Source organism: Beta vulgaris, chromosome 2 (assembly GCF_026745355.1).
Source record: "Beta vulgaris subsp. vulgaris cultivar EL10 chromosome 2, EL10.2, whole genome shotgun sequence".
NCBI lineage: Eukaryota > Viridiplantae > Streptophyta > Magnoliopsida > Caryophyllales > Amaranthaceae > Beta > Beta vulgaris.
Window position 1 is genome coordinate 11,083,363 of NC_079203.1, and position 17,502 is coordinate 11,100,864.

The 17,502-nt window shown below is 36.0% G+C and overlaps 1 protein-coding gene across 10 annotated transcripts; it reads left to right on the forward strand.

Moving 5' to 3' along the window:
• Positions 1 to 3,519: 3,519 nt before the first annotated feature.
• LOC104906198 (AMSH-like ubiquitin thioesterase 3) lies at positions 3,520 to 8,181 on the forward strand. 10 transcript variants are annotated; one of them, XM_048638331.2, is made up of 8 exons: positions 3,520 to 3,728; positions 3,944 to 4,046; positions 4,655 to 4,751; positions 5,745 to 5,851; positions 5,964 to 6,053; positions 6,142 to 6,210; positions 7,453 to 7,527; positions 7,973 to 8,181. In XM_048638331.2, the coding sequence occupies exons 3-8, from the start codon at positions 4,736 to 4,738 to the stop codon at positions 8,114 to 8,116; spliced, it is 501 nt and encodes a 166-aa protein (XP_048494288.1). In that variant the 5' UTR covers positions 3,520 to 3,728; positions 3,944 to 4,046; positions 4,655 to 4,735; the 3' UTR covers positions 8,117 to 8,181. The 10 variants fall into 10 exon arrangements, 5 of the variants coding, with proteins under 5 accessions (XP_048494288.1, XP_048494289.1, XP_048494287.1 ...); XM_048638332.2 differs by having other exon boundaries at positions 3,944 to 4,041; XM_048638330.2 differs by having other exon boundaries at positions 3,944 to 4,014.
• Positions 8,182 to 17,502: the final 9,321 nt, after the last annotated feature.

The window sequence follows — 17,502 nt, forward strand, 5'->3', positions numbered from 1 at the left end:
AAAATGAATGAATTTGAGTACTTTTAAGTTAGTTTGAATCATAAACACCTCAAATATGATAGATATACTTAGTTTAACATGTTAGATTGTAGTTTGGATTGAAATTACAAAATATAGGAATGTTAGAACCAAATATAGGTCATTTAGCTCATTTTAGGCCATATTGCTTGAAAATGAATGAATTTGAGTACTTTTAAGTTAGTTTGAATCATAAACACCTCAAATATGATACATATACTTAGTTTAATGTGTTAGATTGTAGTTTTGATCAAAATTACAAATTATAGGCATGTTAAAACCAAATATAAGTTGTTTTTGCTCATTTTAAACCATATTGCTTGAAAATGCATGAATATGAGTATATTATTTGACCAAATGCAGGAGACGTACAACAAGAAGCTGGATGATTGTACCACTCAGGGGTCACAACCGAACCCTGATTTGTTGCATTGGGAGACAGTTGGTGGGAGGAACAGAGGAAAAGTGCAAGGGTTGGGTCAGGGAGATCCTTTGTACTACAACTCTTTAACTGGGCGAGGAGGAGATGGCTATTCCCAACCATATGAGCCATCGATTATTTCTCAGCTAGAGGCACGGGTGGAGGCCAAGGTCGCTGCACGGATGGAAGAAGTGGAGGCAAAGGTCGCAACACGACTGGAATAGTCAAACCGGGCCCTCATGCAGGAAATGATGCGGAACATGTCTAATTTCGGCCACTTGTTCTCAGGTTGCAACACAGGACACCCTCCACAACGCATACCAGAGGATGACCCGGGGTTTGATGGTGGCGGCACTAGTGCTACAGATTGTTTTGTTTTGGCAACTAGCTAGATTACTAACTTATAGTTTCTACATACTTAGTCTAATTAACTTTTTATATGCATTAAGTGTCTATATTTATCGGCATATATCTAGCTTTGTTTTTAGATGTCTCGTTATATTTTTTGGAACTCGACTTTTACTTGATTTCCCGACACCGGGATTTATTTGCGTACATATAATTAATCAAGGTAGTTTAATTTTAGACATTTAGTGTCCATATTTCCTGACATCGGGATGTATTTTGTGTACATAAATCTAATCTATTTCATGTTTAAATTACATATTTTTTTAGTTAAACATATAGAATGCGAAGGAGGCGATGCCGAAACAGGTTTAATGTAGTATATTTCGGTGCTGCCGTGCAGCAGGTATAGGTTTAATTACAATATGTAATATTATAATATTATTTAACGTTATAAAAAAACATAATGACGGCTAAACTTCACACAATGACGGCAAAACAGTCGTTGTACAAAAGAAGCATTGCTGACTGCTAAACATCAAACAACGACGGCTTCAGCTTGGCGCGACGGGTTAAAGCCGCCGCTGAAACACCGTCTGCTGTGACCTGTCGTTGAGTTAACGACGGCTAAAAACGGTCGTTGTATCAGCGACGGCTTGCAGCCGACGGTAACTGTAAACAACGACGGCGCCCCAAGGCAGACGATATTTGCATGGTAAGCGGTCGTTGAATTATCAACGACGGCCATACCGTCGTTAATTGCTTGCACACCAACTACTTCTGCTACGTCCGTCTATCAACGACGGTTGGCCGTCTTTGATCGTATTACTGACGGTCTTTTGAGGATCAGCAACGGCTTGGAACCGTCGGTATTGTCGTATTTTCTTGTAGTGTAATTTTGTTGTTTTACGTTTAGTAAGGCTTCATTTTGTTGTATTGTGTTTGTTGAGGCATGATTTTGTTGTTTAAGTTAAGTAAGGCTTGATGTTGTTGTTTTATGCTTGACTGCAGCTCGATTGTTGGCTCTATTTGCATCAGTTTGCCTCAGTTTTCCTATGTTTGTTTATGCTTGCCTCTGTTTTCCTATGTTTGTCTCTATTTGTGTGTGTGTGTGTGTGTGTGTGTGTGTGTGTGTGTGTGTGTGTGTGTATGTGTGTTGGTGTGATCCTAAAGGATGATATGGGATAAAACATCCAAAAATATACCCCATTTTGCATTTAATCAGGGTAGATTGAATAGGATTGTATTATGAAAAACTAATGAGGCATGTGCATGTTAATTGTGGTGTTATATAGGCTGTCCAAAAGAGTATTATTAACGAATTAAAATTTGTTTGTACTCCTCAATGATGAATGAGGTCTGTTGATTTATACCTTGGCCATTATGCCTTTTGTTGTATTCACTATTTTGATGATGATAAATATTTACTTTTGTTTATTTTAGTTAATCTTATTTAGTTGTTTTTATTAGATTTAATTTTATGTCTTTGATTTATGTCTTTGATTCGCTTTTATTCGAATAGTATATTTTAGGTTTGTTATCATATCTCACAATTAGCTTATTAAATAAATTATGGAGAATTGATTATGAGTTTAATCAAAGTTAAGTTATTTAGACTAATTGTTTAATTAACGGCTCATTACATGATTGTATGATTTCAAGATTATGGAACTTTAACTTAAACAAATTTAGATTTCATAATGTTAGTGGAGTGAGTGGTTTATGCGTAGGATAACATGTACGCAATTGAACTGCAACAATCTCTAACTCCCAACGCTATAAATAAGGAACGAAGATACTGAGTAGTTCGTACATTCTAGGGAGCACAACAAACTTCCTCCTTGTTAGCGCGCGTGAGCATAGCTGAAGAAGTGGAGGCAGTTTAAGAGGAATAACGGCTATAGAGGTGGTTGGTGGGTAGCTACATTTTAGCGCACACAATGTACTAATGGAGCAAAACGTGGAGCAATAGAGATTCCTACTTATTGCTATGATTAATTGAATTCAAACTTGAGAGACTTTCCAGATTTTCATGTAATATCTCTAAGAAAGTGTATTCGGTTTTCTACTCTTCATTAATTTCAATCATTGTATTTGAGTTTGGGTTGAGAGAAACAAAAAGTCTGTATTCAATCGAGAGAAAAGAGAAAGAGAAGACTTCTAGTGAAGTCAAGTGAGGAAAGTCACGTGTTCAGGGGGAACAAGGTGACTGGGAACTGGTTCCTAGAGGAACTAAGTGAGAATTGTTTTATAATAAGTTGTATGAACTATTATAAATAAAAGACCAAGGTTCTTCCAAGAGAATTGAAGGAAGAGAACCTTGTTAAAAGGATTTTCGTGTGTTCCACCTTATCACAACTTCTCTTTATTTGCTTTCATTCTAGTTTATCCGCAAAAAGTGAAAAAATCTCCTCACTACAATTCACCTCCCTCTTGTAGTTGACCTAGTGATTCTACAAGACTAACAATTGGTATCAGAGTCGGTTCCTCCAAAATCACTAGTGGAAAAAACTCCATGTGCTACTTGTCAAGTGCTTGGGTTGAACAATCAACCCAAGCACTTGTGAAATTTTAATATTAAAAATTCACAAGTGCTTCGGTTGATAATTCCACCGGAGCACTTAAGAATAAGTGCTCCGGTTATTCAACCCAAGCACATGCACACGATTGTTGGATCTCGCGCGCTACACTTATGTTTATTTTTTGAAGGACGCTATAATAATTAACAATTGTTGGATCAATTAATTAATTTGGAACCGGCCTCCTCCATTTTGTTAGAATTGTTATGCTGCCTTCTGCATCCCTATTCACTCTCCTCTTCTCTCTGACTCTCTCATCTCTCCTCTCTCCTCTCTCCTCTCTCACTTTCTCGCACCTTTTTTTACCTTCAATGGCGACGATGTTAGCTCAGAAATCTCTTCACGCTATTCGTTCTCATTAGCTCGTAAGGCTTCTCCTCACTCTCTAAACCCTAGATTTTCAATTTTTGTAACAATTTCTCTCTGAAATTGCTAAATTACTACACGATTTATAAGGTTCTATATTGGTTCGTTTCGCATTTCGTTTTCATTGGGAAGTTGTTTATATAATTTAGCATTTAATTTTAGCACTTAATTTATTGATAATTTATGTTTTCATTCTCCTCTTTCCATTTTCCAGTTCATCCTCTTTGATAAAACCCTAAACAAGGAAACAAACTCGTCGACACCGAAGCAACGTTGTTCTCTCCGGTGATTCCAAAACTTCGTTCTTCAATAGTCCGGTTATTACCTTTAGTTTATTATTTGGGATCATACTGTTGCTATAAGTTTTGTAAATAACTTTCGTTTCTTTGTTTTGTGTATTGAAGATCTTCACAATTTAGTGTTTTAGGGTTTCATTTTAGTTCTGAATTTAACAAATTGTTAGAGATGAGCAAAGAATATGTGATTTCCTCTTGTTTTTACTTCATTTCTCTTCACTTGTGTTGATTTATTACTAAGATTTCCCAAAGAATATGCGATTTCCTCCCATTTATGAGTTTGTGTTTCAGATTTTTCTTTTCTCGTGGTAAATGTCGGCTTTCTTGATCGATTTTCTCAATCTCGTCTCTGTTTTTTTCGATTTTTTTACTAGATCTATTATCTGGTTTCAACTCTTAAGTTTTTTGCTCAATATATGTTTTTTTTTTTTGCTAGATTTGTTATTTGACTTCAGCTGTTAATTTTATTCTCTGAAAATAATATTTTGCTTATTAACATTAGAAGCTTAGATGATGGAATGTGATCTTGTTGTCTTTGACTGGCCAAATGAAATGCTTTTGGTTTGTTACCTAGAGTTCACTTTTCCAACTATTGAGCATTTAGCTTATATTATGTGTTGATTCCGCAGGTTGCAGTCTCGCATAATGGTTAGCTTTCAGGCTTCCCAATACTTTAATCTGAGAGCAGAAAATTGCATTATCCCACGGATATGAGATTATTAACTGGTAATACATTTGCCTTTTGTAATATACTCCTGCAGTTCCTAAATAATAAGCCACGTTTGATCTGATATTATTTTTTAGGAAACATAGCATAACTTTTGCTCTTTTTCCAGCTTTTCATTCTTTTCTATTAAATCTTCACCATATCACCAAAAAGGTAGTATTCCACTAAAACTATTAGTAAGAATATCATTAAGTATGCTATGAGAAGTTTTAGTTACAACTTACTATCTAGAATGACTTCTTTTTTTCCGAAACGACCCAATTAAGGATGGATATACTATATTCCTATCTGATTCATCAGTCCTTCACTCAAAGTAGCTTACTTGATTAGGTTCTTTTTAAGTTTTTTAATGCTAATGTTGCAAACTTTTTCATCTGGCTATGCTTAATCTTAGTTTTGACTTGTTATTAGCTTGTAAATTTGTTGCATTTTTACTCTTTTTGAGCTAAACTCTTGTGGGAAATTATTTTTTTCCATCTATAAATTTGATCAAATCTTTATACTAAAGTCCCTGCTTCTCTATTTACTCCGAAGGAAGTATATGTTTTTGCACCTAGCTGCCCCACAACTATATTATGCTGAGTTATATGTATTATTCTGAATCTACCGTTCTGTTGCTACACAATAATATATGGCAAAAGGCATTTGTTTATTTCACTAGCTTTGTAAATCTTTGAATCTATTCCCGATATCAATGGTCTCTCTTGAGAGTTAGTTATGAATGTTGATATTTCTATTCCGCAATGCTGACACGTGGATAGGTGATGATATGTGATATATGTTGAGAAGGAAATCTTGTTGTTGGGTAACAGATAAAGACCTATGTGTTATGTCTAAAACTTGTCATAACTTTACTGAATCCTTTAGTGCAGCAGGAAGTAACTGTAAATTGAAACCCTAAATTCACTAGAAGTAACCGTCTTACTTTCTTTAATTTGAGCATCACATCGTTCTTTTCTTACGTTAGTGCGTTTTTCTTTTAATTTTTCGAGCATTTCATCCTATACCTCCGTCAAAAGTTGTTGATCCAAGACCTGGACCAGCCAAGCCTTCAGAGGATGGAACACAGAGTCCTAATTCATTTCAAGATCTGCATATTGTAGGTTTAACAACTCAAATAATGGACAAATTGCTTGGTTTGTTTCAGGACTTCCTATTCTTCCTTTTGTTTTCTGCGAAATATTAGGTCTAAGAATATTATCTTATTGCAGCCTGTGAAAATGATGGAAGATTTCTTGAGACTGGCTCAACAAAATACGAAAAAGAATCTTGAAACATGTGGAGTTCTAGCAGGTTCACTGGTATGTTTTTTTTTATTTCTGGATGTGTTCCTTTTGCAAGTAATTTATATAAAAAATGTTGTTCTCAAATGCTTCAAATTTCTTCTAGATTCAGAAAAATCGGGTGTTTTATATTACTTCTTTAATTATTCCAATGCAAGAGTCAACTTCTGATTCTGTAAGTTTGTTCTTTTCTTCCAAATAGATTCTTGTGATTTGGATCGGCTTGTTTTAATTATTATGTCCGGCTGTAGTTGGATGCTGTGAGCGATTTTATATTCCTGAAAAGAACTGGAAATTTGTAAATTTGGCCTTGAAATGTGTACCTTTCTTACATTGTTTTCAAATTCATCCAAAGGATGGTTCAAGGATTATGTAAAAGGAAAGGATGTCGTCATCTAGACAAAGTTGCTAAGAATAAATTTTTAATGTGGATGTTGCCTACTAATAGTCTTGTGCTTATTCAGTTTTATGTTGTATCAACAACTTTTTTATCAGCTCTTAATTCTCTTTGTTTTGGATTGGATTTTGAGTCTTGCTGGAAAGACTATTGGTCATATTTTTGTATTTTTTCGCCATGTGAATTTACTATTAGTGAACCATTAAACGTCCCTGTGCAGTTAGTTAGAAACTGAGAATATTTGCATCAAGTGCTTGACATCTGTCTATGTGTATTTGATGGGTGTGCTTCTGTTCTCTGTGCATATACTTACTAATATGCAAGTATAGCATTCACAGGACACCACACAATATCACCTTAGTCCCAAAGGAAATGCAAGACACATAAGGGAGAACTATGAAAGTACTCGTACATTTTGACCAACTTTTGAAAATGACGAGGATTATTCACTTCCAACAACTTAGCTCAGCTATACAAAAGGTTCCCATTAGCAAGAGAAACGATTGATAAAATAATGCTTACTAGAAATTACCCCGTCTACTCTGTTGGCTCTGATATTTTTCTACAACTACTATATATGGAAATCGAATTATAACCAATACTATATACAAAGGTAATGTGACAACTGTTATTGGACATCTGTGTAGATAGAGAGTATGATTTATCTGCAATGAACGTGTGTCAATCAATACCTTTTGCCTTCTATGCTTTAGCGATTGGTGATTCTAATTGAATAACAAAATAAGCGGCATGCCTTCACCAAGATATATGTGCACCTGAAACTGTACCATTTTCATATTTCCCCTATGAATATTTTAGTATTTCATATGGCGAGCTAGGAATTGATGAAGGAGGTCCACGTAGTGATGTATTAAATTTGCTCCTATCCACATTTTGGTTAGCTTTATCTATATTATTTTTTCTTGTTGCTTTAGGTGAAATCTATCATTATACATCACCTGTCGGTTTTGGATAGAAATGGATATTGTTGGTCTATCTAATGTTGGCTTGTTTATACAGCTGTTTAAGATCAGTGAAGATGTAGTAATCGATGCTACCAACAAAGGAAACATTGCTCGCCTAATCAACCACTCCGTAAGCTCATATCCTCTCTATTAGTATTGAATTTGGCTCTTTCTGTAAAAAAATCTCAGCAAGATTATCCCTACTGCCAGTATTTGAGGCAATGAGTTCATTCATAATCTGATTCTAACAGTTGTGGTTTCGGTTGGCTGAGCTAGTCAGTTTGGTAACTCATCCAAACAGTTCACGTCCAAATCATTTCCTCCCTTTTATACAACTTTGTGATTGCTTCGTATTTCTACCCCTTCATTAGAAAATATTCATTCATGATTGTGACCTGAGTCTAGCCTTTAAAATTCAAATGTGGTATGGATCCCATCTATATGTATTTCTTAACTTCTTTATTTTACTTAAAAAAATAGGTGAAATTTGGTTGGATTTGAGAATGATTATATTATTTAGTTTCTATCATGGCCTTTTCCATTTCCTAATACGTGCTTCCAATTTGTCTTACCAGGTGTTGTTCCATTTTCTCAGCAACTTATTGCGACTGAAAGAGCTTGGTTTGCATGGCGTGATTACTTTAATTGAGCTTGGTGCACACTTTTTCTATCTACTAGTTAGATATAGGATTCTTGCCCCTGTATCTATATTGCTGTAACTTTCTTAATGCAAATAAATGATCTCTATTTATGAAAAATAATGTGATGTTTGTCCTTTTCTCTTTGTTCGAAGAGCAAGTCTTGGGAGGGGGATATGTTTGGTATTGATATTGTGCAAGGAGTTAAAGAAACAATGCCTTGAGCATGGTAATATTCCAACTAGTGGTGTTGCTGTTACATCAACAACAATTTTTTTTTATAAAAAAAAATATGTCAAGTGCTCCGGTTGTTAGGAAAACACCGGTGCACTTAATTCACAAGTGCTCCGGTGGTTTTCTCCTAACAACCGGAGCACTTGATGTATTTTGAATATATAAAATTCACAAGTGCTCCGGTTTTTAAGACAACCGGAGCACTTGTAAATTTAAGTGCTCCGATTTTCAACCGGAGCACTTGATAAATACTCAAGTGCTCGTATGACGTCTGCTACGGGTCAAATACGGAGCACTTGTATGGTTTTTAACCGGAGCACTTGATGTTTTTTCCACTAGTGAATCAGGTAACACTGGGGAGCTAGTACCTGACAATAATGAACACTACGGGAGAAAGATTGGATGAAGGTTACTTAACTCAATGTCCATCGATGTTTAACGGCAAACACTACCCATACTGGAAGAATCGTATGAAAATTTTCATTAAGGCTGAAAATTATCAGGTTTGGAGAGTGATCAAGATTGGTGACTTTGAAGTCACGGTTTAAAATGAAAACGGCGAGATCAATCCTAAACCTCTCTCAAAGTATGATAAAGATGACTTCGATAAGATGGAGATGAACAACTTGACTAAGAAGATTCTCCACTATGGCCTTGGTCTCTAGGAACACAATAGAATCATGGGATGCAAATTGGCCAAGCAAATGTGGGAACTTCTACAAGTTACGCACGAAGGAACAAGCGAAGTCAAGAGACCAAAAATTGATATGCTCATGCACAGATATGAGTTATTTCAGATGAAGCCTAAGGAATCAGTTCCTGATATGCTCACTAGGTTCTCCAACATTATAAATGAGCTTGACTCTCTAGGGAAGGCTATTACTCCAGAGGAACAAGTACGAAAAGTACTACGGAGTCTCCCACAGGAGGACAAATGGATGGCGAAAGTCACAGCTTTGCAAGAAACTAAAGATTTCACCACATTCAATATTGAGCAACTTGCAGGTTCCTTGTTGACTCATGAGCTACATCTAGGAACTCATGAGACTGATCCTAGTAGACCTAAAGCTTTGGCTCTCAAATCTGAAGAACAAGATGATTCAGAAACTGATGATGAGGAAGCAGCATTGATCGTGAAAAAGTTCAAGAAATTCTTTAAAGAATTACAAAGGGAAAACACGAGAATGCCCGCAAAGCTAAGCTGTCACAAGTGTGGAAATCCTGACCACTTTATAAAGGAATGTCCACTTTGGGAAAATGACAAGGGTAAAGGAAAATACAAGGAGAAAGGAAAGGAACAACAAAAGTCTTTCTCAAAAGCAGAAATGAGAAAGGCCATAGTTGCTGCCTGGGGAGAATCTGACTCTGATGAGGAGCAGGAATAGCCTGAAGAGGAAACAACTCATTTATGTCTCATGGCAAAGACAGATGATGAAGAAGACTTGCCAAACAATAAGGTACGCATTAATGTGATTGAAGAAGAGTTAAAAGAACTTTCAAAGAATCAACTTATAAAATTATTATTGGAAACTTTGAATGATTATAAGGCAATCTGCATTAGAGAGGAGAATATAGAGAATGCCTTGGAAGTCACCAAAGAACATTCCAATTGGTTTAAAACATTAAATGCATGTATTGAAGAAAATTCTTTAAGTGTTTGATGAAAACCGACGTATTCAAGAAGCATTTGAAAAGGTTAAAAATGAAAACTACTTCTTGAATATGGAGATGGCAGAATTGAAACTCTTTGTTCCTGAAGGAACCAGTTCCCCTAAAAAATACCAGAACCGATTTCAAAAAATTGAAATTTGAGCACGATAAAGTCTTAAATGAAAATCTGGTACTTAAAGGGAAATTGGAACCTTCAAGAACAAAACTTCATGATCTAGTAAGCTGGATACAGAAGTATAAAAATGAAGGAAGGAATGGACTAGGTTTCAATCATAAGAAGAAAAATAAAATAAAAATATGTTGATCTGCCAAGCAACGGAGTATGCTCTTACTGTGGGAACAGTGGTCACTTAGTGTCTGAGTGTTCCTCCAGAGAAGAACATATTGAAATGAACACTCGCTTAGTTAAGCAAGTGTGGAAAATTAAAAGAAACTCAAGCCCGACAGAGGAACTCAAGTCAGACTGGATTCCTACCACTGACTAATTATTCTGGATACAGGCTAAAGTGAAGGGGAACAACCCGTGGTACCTCGATAGCGGTTGTTCTAAGCACATGACTGGAGACAAAAACAAATTTCTCTCACTTTCAGCCTATGATGGAGGAACTGTGACATTTAGAGACAATCTTACAGGTAATATTGTAGCTGTAGGTAAGGTTGAAAAATCTCAGTCACATTCCATAGATAATGTAGATTTGGTCGAGGGTTTAAAACACAATCTACTTAGCATTTCTCAATTTTGTGACAAAGGGAACAATGTGAAGTTTACTGGTGAGAGCTGTGTAGTAAGTGATACAGGAATAGGTACTAAGATTATGGAAGGAACTAGGAAGGGAAACATTTATGTTGTTGACCTAAACCTGGTTCCTAGGAACAATTTGACTTGTTTAAGTGCTATCGACAATGAACCACTACTTTGGCATAAAAGGTGTGGTCATGCAAGTATGACCTTACTCCACAAGCTAAGTGGTAAGGACTTAGTTGTTGGTCTTCCAACAATCAAGGGACCATGTGCAAAAGGAAAACAAGTTAGATCCTCGTTCAAACCAAAGAAGATGGTAAGCACACAAAGTCCTCTTGAATTGATTCACATGGACTTATGTGGCCCTGTTCGTATCCAAAGCAGATCATATGTACTTGTTATGGTTGATGATTTTTCAAGATACACTTGGGTTATTTTTCTTCATAGCAAAGATGAAACTTTGATGAATTTGTAAACTTTGCTAAACGAATACAAAGACTAAGTGGTTTTAAAATTAAACATTTGCGTTCTGACCATAGTAAGGAGTTTGAAAACTCCAAGTTTGATGAGTTTTGCAGCAATGAAGGACTAGACCACAACTTCTCGACTCCCAGGTCCCCACAACAAAATGGCATGGTGGAGAGGAAGAATTGTACTCTGGAGGACATGCAAGAACAATACTAATAGCCAGCAATCTTCAAAAGAACTTTTAGGCAGAGGCAGTAAACACGATGTGCTATATCATTAATAGGGTCATGTTGAGACATATTGCCTTGAAGACCCCCTACGAGCTTCTCAAAGGAAGAAAACTCAACATCTCATACTTTAGAGTCTTTGGATGTAGATATTTTGTACACAACAATGGTAAAGACAATTTAGGAAAATTTGATGCTAGAAGTGTGAGGCAGTTTTTATAGGATATGCTTTAAATAGTAAAGCATATAGAGTTTATAACAAAAGAACAATGTGTGTTGAGGAAAGTGTCCATATCATTTTTGATGAAACTAACTCTCTTCATGAACCATGTTATGAAAATTATTTTGAAATTGGATTGACTCGTTCTGAAGAGCCAGTCAACTTTGATGAGGAACTAACACCTGCAGGTACTAACAAGAAGCTAAGCATATTCCTGAAATGAGATAAATGTTCCTGATCCTGTTCCTCAGCAAGAACAGGTAGATGAACGAACACAAGCATAAGAAATTCATCCAGAAAATGAAGCAACTGAAGAACCTCAAGCTGAAGGAGCAGAAACAAGGAGATTTGAACCAAGACCCTGGAAACACTAGAAATCCCATCCTTTAGACTTGATCGTAAGTGATATCCAAAAGGGAATTCAGACAAGATCCCAACTTAAAAACTTCTGTGCATTCCAAGCCTTTCTGTCTATGACAGAACGTCGAGATCACAATGATGCCCTACTAGAGTTTGATTGGATCAACGCCATGCAAGAGGAACGGAATGAGTTCCAGAGGAACAAGGTCTGGCATCTTGAGACCAAGCCAAAAACCCAAAAGGTTATCGAGTTAAAATAGGTCTTCGGGAACAAGCTGGATGAACGTGGTACGGTCATAAGGAACAAAGCCAAACTCATAGCTAAAGGGTACAATCAACAAGAAGGTATTGATTTCGATGAAACCTTTGCTCATGTTGCTAGAATAGAAGCTATAAGAATTTTGATTGCCTTTGCTGCATTTATGGGTTTTAGGTTGTACCAAATGAACGTCAAATGTACCTTTTTAAATGGGTTATATGATGGAAGATGTCTATGTGGAACAACCTCTTGGATTCGAAAACCCTAATCTTCCAAACCATGTCTATAAGCTAGATAAAGCTCTTTATGGGCTGAAGCAAGCTCCTAGATATTGGTATGAAAGACTCTCAAAATTCTTGCTTTCACATGATTTTGTAAGAGGTAAAGTTGATAGGACCCTGTTCCTTAGATCTAAAGGAACAGACATTCTAGTAGTACAGATTTATGTAGATGATATAATTTTTGGAGCCACTAACGAATCTCTTTGCAAGGAATTTGCTGATTTAATGAGTAGTGAATTTGAGATGAACATGATGGGCGAATTATTCTTTCTTGGCTTGCAAATCAAGCAAACTGAAAGAGGAACAATGATCCACCAGCAAAAATATGTGAAAGAGTTACTGAAAAAATATGGACTGGATCAAGCAAAAACAAACCATTCTCTAATAGGAACAAGGTTAGATGAGGATCAAGTCCAGAGATCAGAAACTTTATAGAGGTATGATTGGATCCCTACTTTACTTAACTGCAAGTAGACCTGATATTTCCTTTAGTGTTGGTTTATGTGCAAGATTCCAATCAAATCCTAAGGAATCACACTTGACAACAGTCAAAAGAATCCTTAGGTATTTGAAAGGAAGTGATGATCTTTGTTATTCTATCCTCGAAGTGACATCTTTGATCTAGTTAGCTACTCTGATGCTGACTATGCTGGAGACTTGGTAAATCGAAAAAGTACTTCAGGAATTACCCAGTTCCTAGGAACAACCTTAGTTTCTTGGAGTTCAAAGAAACAAAACACGAATGCACTTTCAACAGTTGAGGCCGTGTATGTAGCAGCAGCTGCTTGTTGTTCCCAGGTATTATGGATCAAACAGCAGGTACGCGACTTTGGCATAAAATTTAAATGTGTTCCTATATTCTGTGATAATACAAGTGCAATATGTATTTCCAAGGATCCAGTACATCACTCTAGGGTCAAGCATATTCACATTGTCATCATTTCTTAAAGGACAATGTAGAAAAGGATTAGTCAAAGTTGATTTTTGTCCCAATGAAAATCAAATAGCCGATATCTTGACTAAATCACTCTCTAGGGACAGGTTTGAAAAGATTCGCTTAGTTTTAGGAATGAGCTGAATTGTTTGAACGTACCATTGATATTAATTCCCTAAGAGTTATTCCTTACTAAGTTTGCCCTGCAACTTTCATGAATAAATTTCATACACCTAGGGTCAAGTATAAGGACTCATATTTATCTTTGAATATTACCCTTATTGTCCATGCACATAATTTAATACGTAAGTGGAATGTATAGTTTGGACAAAATTTATCACAAGCAAGAGCAAATTTTTTCTTTTCTATTTTCTCGTGTTTCTGTGTCTCTGAAATTCAATAATTATCTTTACCCATTATCTCTCTTAAATTATGTGATTCAATGCTTCAACATATGTTATTGCCCAAAATACAAATTCAGTTTATCTAAGTTGAAAAGAGAAAATTCATTAAATTCTCTCGAAACACCATAAACCGTTTCCAAAACCCAACACTCTTTTTATTCACTTTTCACACGGCTTCATCATTACTTTTTACACCCAACCCATCACATCACTGTCATCCTTCACTTCATCTCTCCACACTCTCTCAACTCTCTTCTTCAACCTCTCTCCAAATTTCTTAACATGTCTTCCAAAAGCGAAAATTTAGGTGACCGTGAGAGCCTTTCGGCGGAAAAAACATCATCATTGGCAGACATTAGTGATCAAGAATCCTCAAAATCAAAGGAAGACTCAATGGGTTCGAAAGTTGTATCTTCTACTCATGAATCTCTCTCTCCAAAACATGAGGATGGAGAAAACGAAGTTGAGAGCGATCAAGAAAAGGAACTTCAAATTCCTACCAAGCGGAGTAAGAAAACCAAATCTTCTCAATTTCTTTTGGGTTTTTGTGTCGATCTTGCATGGTGCAAAAAATCAAAATGGACGGAACTTTTGAACATTCTGAAATTTCAAAAATGGCTGAAATTGGTTAGTTTGGATGAAGGGTTGTTTGAAAAAGAAATGCGTGATTTCTGTTCTAGTTTTAATATAACTGAGGGTGTTTGCGTAAGTGTGGTCAATGGTAGTGTGGTAACCCTAACTGATAAAAAACTAAGTGACTGGTTTCAAGTACCATCTGAAGGGTACAAAGAATACATCAAGGGCCGGGCAAAATTAAATGTTAATGGAGTCTCAAATAAAAAAATTCTCACCTTCTTTAATGGAAACCCTATTGCCTTGTCTCTTGACCAAAAGACCTCTCCCCTTTTCATAAACTTTTATTCCAGTTTGTGTGGCACTTTGTTTTACCCAGATCCTCCAAAAGAACCCAGGCAAATCTAATGGACCTCTCCATTATGTATTGCCTAGCCAAAAACATCAAGATTAACTTTCCCTCATTAATGATATCTCATCTTTCATACTGCATTTCTCACAATACCAAAATTGGGTATGGTAATCTCATCACCACCATATTCAAACAGAGCAAAGTCAAACTCTCTGCCAGTCCCTCCTTTAATTTGGAGCCTGAGAACTACTTAACCAAAGAAACTATGTCTAGACTTAGTTTAAGGGTGTTAAATGGTAAACTGGACTTTGAAAGAGAGGAGACAACTGTTAAAGTTGAGACGGGTTCTAAAAGGAAATTGTTTAAGGAAGGAGGTACTGCAGGCTCTGTTAGGAAGAGCCAGAGACTTGCTGGTTCCAAGTCTCTCAAGGAACAGAATCAGGGTGATGCTGTGCTGATTCATTTGGACGCAGATCTAGTTCCTTCTACTGTTGTAGATTTTCCTCTGCTTTCAACTACTGGGCTTCATGGGATACTAAGGGGTATTCAAGAGTCTCTGACTCTACTGCATTCCAGGATCAGTACCATAGAAGCCATTGTATCCAACTTGGACTCTCAGCAGCAGCAAAGCTTAGCCGTTATCAAGCAGGCAGAAACCGGGATCAGGAACAAGGTTGATGGTGGTCTCCAAGATTGACTCCGTGGTCACCACTCTCTTCAAATGCCCTAAGACCTAATTTATTTCTTTAAACTATGGTTAACTGAACAAGTTTTTTTTGGGCTGTAATATCGGTTGAACAATATTTTTTGCTTTCTCTTCCTGTGTCCTTCTGTGACACATGAAGTACTTCATTATTTACTATCTTCTTTTTGCTCTTGTGTTGTGCATTTCGCTCTTTGCCTGCTGTCCATATTGTTTGTTCCTATCTTGTGTGTTTTGGTGTGCTAGGATGGCTAATATTATCAGATATCTGTTTGAGCTACTTGCTTGCTGCCTAGACTGTTGACTCTCTAGTGCTGCAGGTACATAACTTGGTTTTGATAATGACAAAAGGGGGAAGAGATATTATTGGTGCTTTTACAAATTTTTTTCTTTCTTTGTTCCTATAGTCTTTCTGACCTCACCTAGTCCCTGTTCCCAGTTATAGTTGAGTCTAGTTACTTAGGTTGTGTTAAGGTGTTTTTGTTTTTAATTTCTTTATCATAAAAATGATAAAAAAAAAAAAAATTACCAATATTATTTTCCATCATCAAAAAGGGGGAATATTGTTGTATTCACTATTTTGATGATGATAAATATTTACTTTTAGTTGTTTTTATTAGATTTAATTTTATGTCTTTGATTTATGTCTTTAATTCGCTTTTATTCGAATAGTATATTTTAGGCTTGTTATCATATCTCACAATTAGCTTATTAAATAACTTATGGAGAATTAATTATGAGTTTAATCAAAGTTAAGTTATTTAGACTAATTGTTTATATTAACGGCTCAATACATGATTGTATGATTTCAAGATTATGGAACTTTAACTTAAACAAATTTAGATTCCATAATGTTAGCGGAGTGAGTGGTTTATGCGCAGGAAAACATGTACGCAAATTGAACTGCAACACTCTCTAAATCCCAGCACTACAAATAAGGAACGAAGATGCTGAATAGTTCCTAGATTCTAGGGAGCACAACAAACTTCCTCCTTGTTAGCGCGCGCGAGCATAGCTGAAGAAGTGGAGGTAGTTTAAGAGGAATAACGACTATAGAGGTGGTTGCTGGGTGCTACATTTTAGCGCCCACAATGTACTAAATGGAGCAAAACGTGGAGCAATAGAGATTCCTACTTATAGCTATGATTAATTGAATTCAAACTTGAGAGACTTTCCAGATTTTCATGTAATATCTCTAAGAAAGTGTATTCGGTTTTCTACTCTTCATTTATTTCAATCATTGTATTTGAGTTTGGGTTGAGAGAAACAAAAAGTTTGTATTCAATCGAGAGAAAAGAGAAAGAGAAAGAGAAGTGAGAAAGAGAAGACTTCTAGTGAAGTCAAGTGAGGAAAGTCAAGTGTTCAGGGGGAACAAGGTGACTGGGAACTGGTTCCTAGAGGAACTAAGTGAGAATTATTTTATAATAAGCTGTATGAACTATTTTAAATAAAAGAGCAAGGTTCTTCCTAGAGAATTGAAGGAAGAGAACCTTGTCAAAAGGATTTTCGTGTGTTCCACCTTATTACAACTTCTCTTTATTTGCTTTCATTCTAGTTTATCCGCAAAAAGTGAAAAAATCTCCCAAACTACAATTCACCCCCCCTCTTGTAGCTGACCTGGTGATTCTACGAGACTAACACCTTTTGACACCATATACCTCATATTGTCGCCAGATATTTGTGCTCCTCTTTTCAATTTTCCTTCAATTTGAATTAATGTGTGGAGTTATATGGATGTATGGGGACTCCCTAAGAGGAATGTTAATCATGCCTAACTTGTTTGCTTAATTTGTTGAAGCTGATTATCATTTTGCTTAAATATGAGTGACAAAAAGATGAAAACTGATTGAATACATCTTGCAACAATGTATCTTGTGCATGTTTAATTTGATTTTTTTTGTCACTCATTTGTTTGATTCAATGATGAACTATATTTTACTTAACATAAATATGAACTGTTTTGCAACCCAAAATGTTTTCATATTATAAAAAATGCAAAGCTTAAATACAAAATGTTTTCATGTACATATATAAAATGT

What these genes read in the sequence shown, in the direction of transcription:
- LOC104906198 (XM_048638331.2), top strand. An exon ending in GAGTTCTAGCAGGTTCACTG is followed by an intron (nt 6,054 to 6,141) that starts GTATGTTTTTTT and finishes AATTTCTTCTAG; the next exon opens with ATTCAGAAAAATCGGGTGTT. An exon ending in CTCGCCTAATCAACCACTCC is followed by an intron (nt 7,528 to 7,972) that starts GTAAGCTCATAT and finishes TTGTCTTACCAG; the next exon opens with GTGTTGTTCCATTTTCTCAG.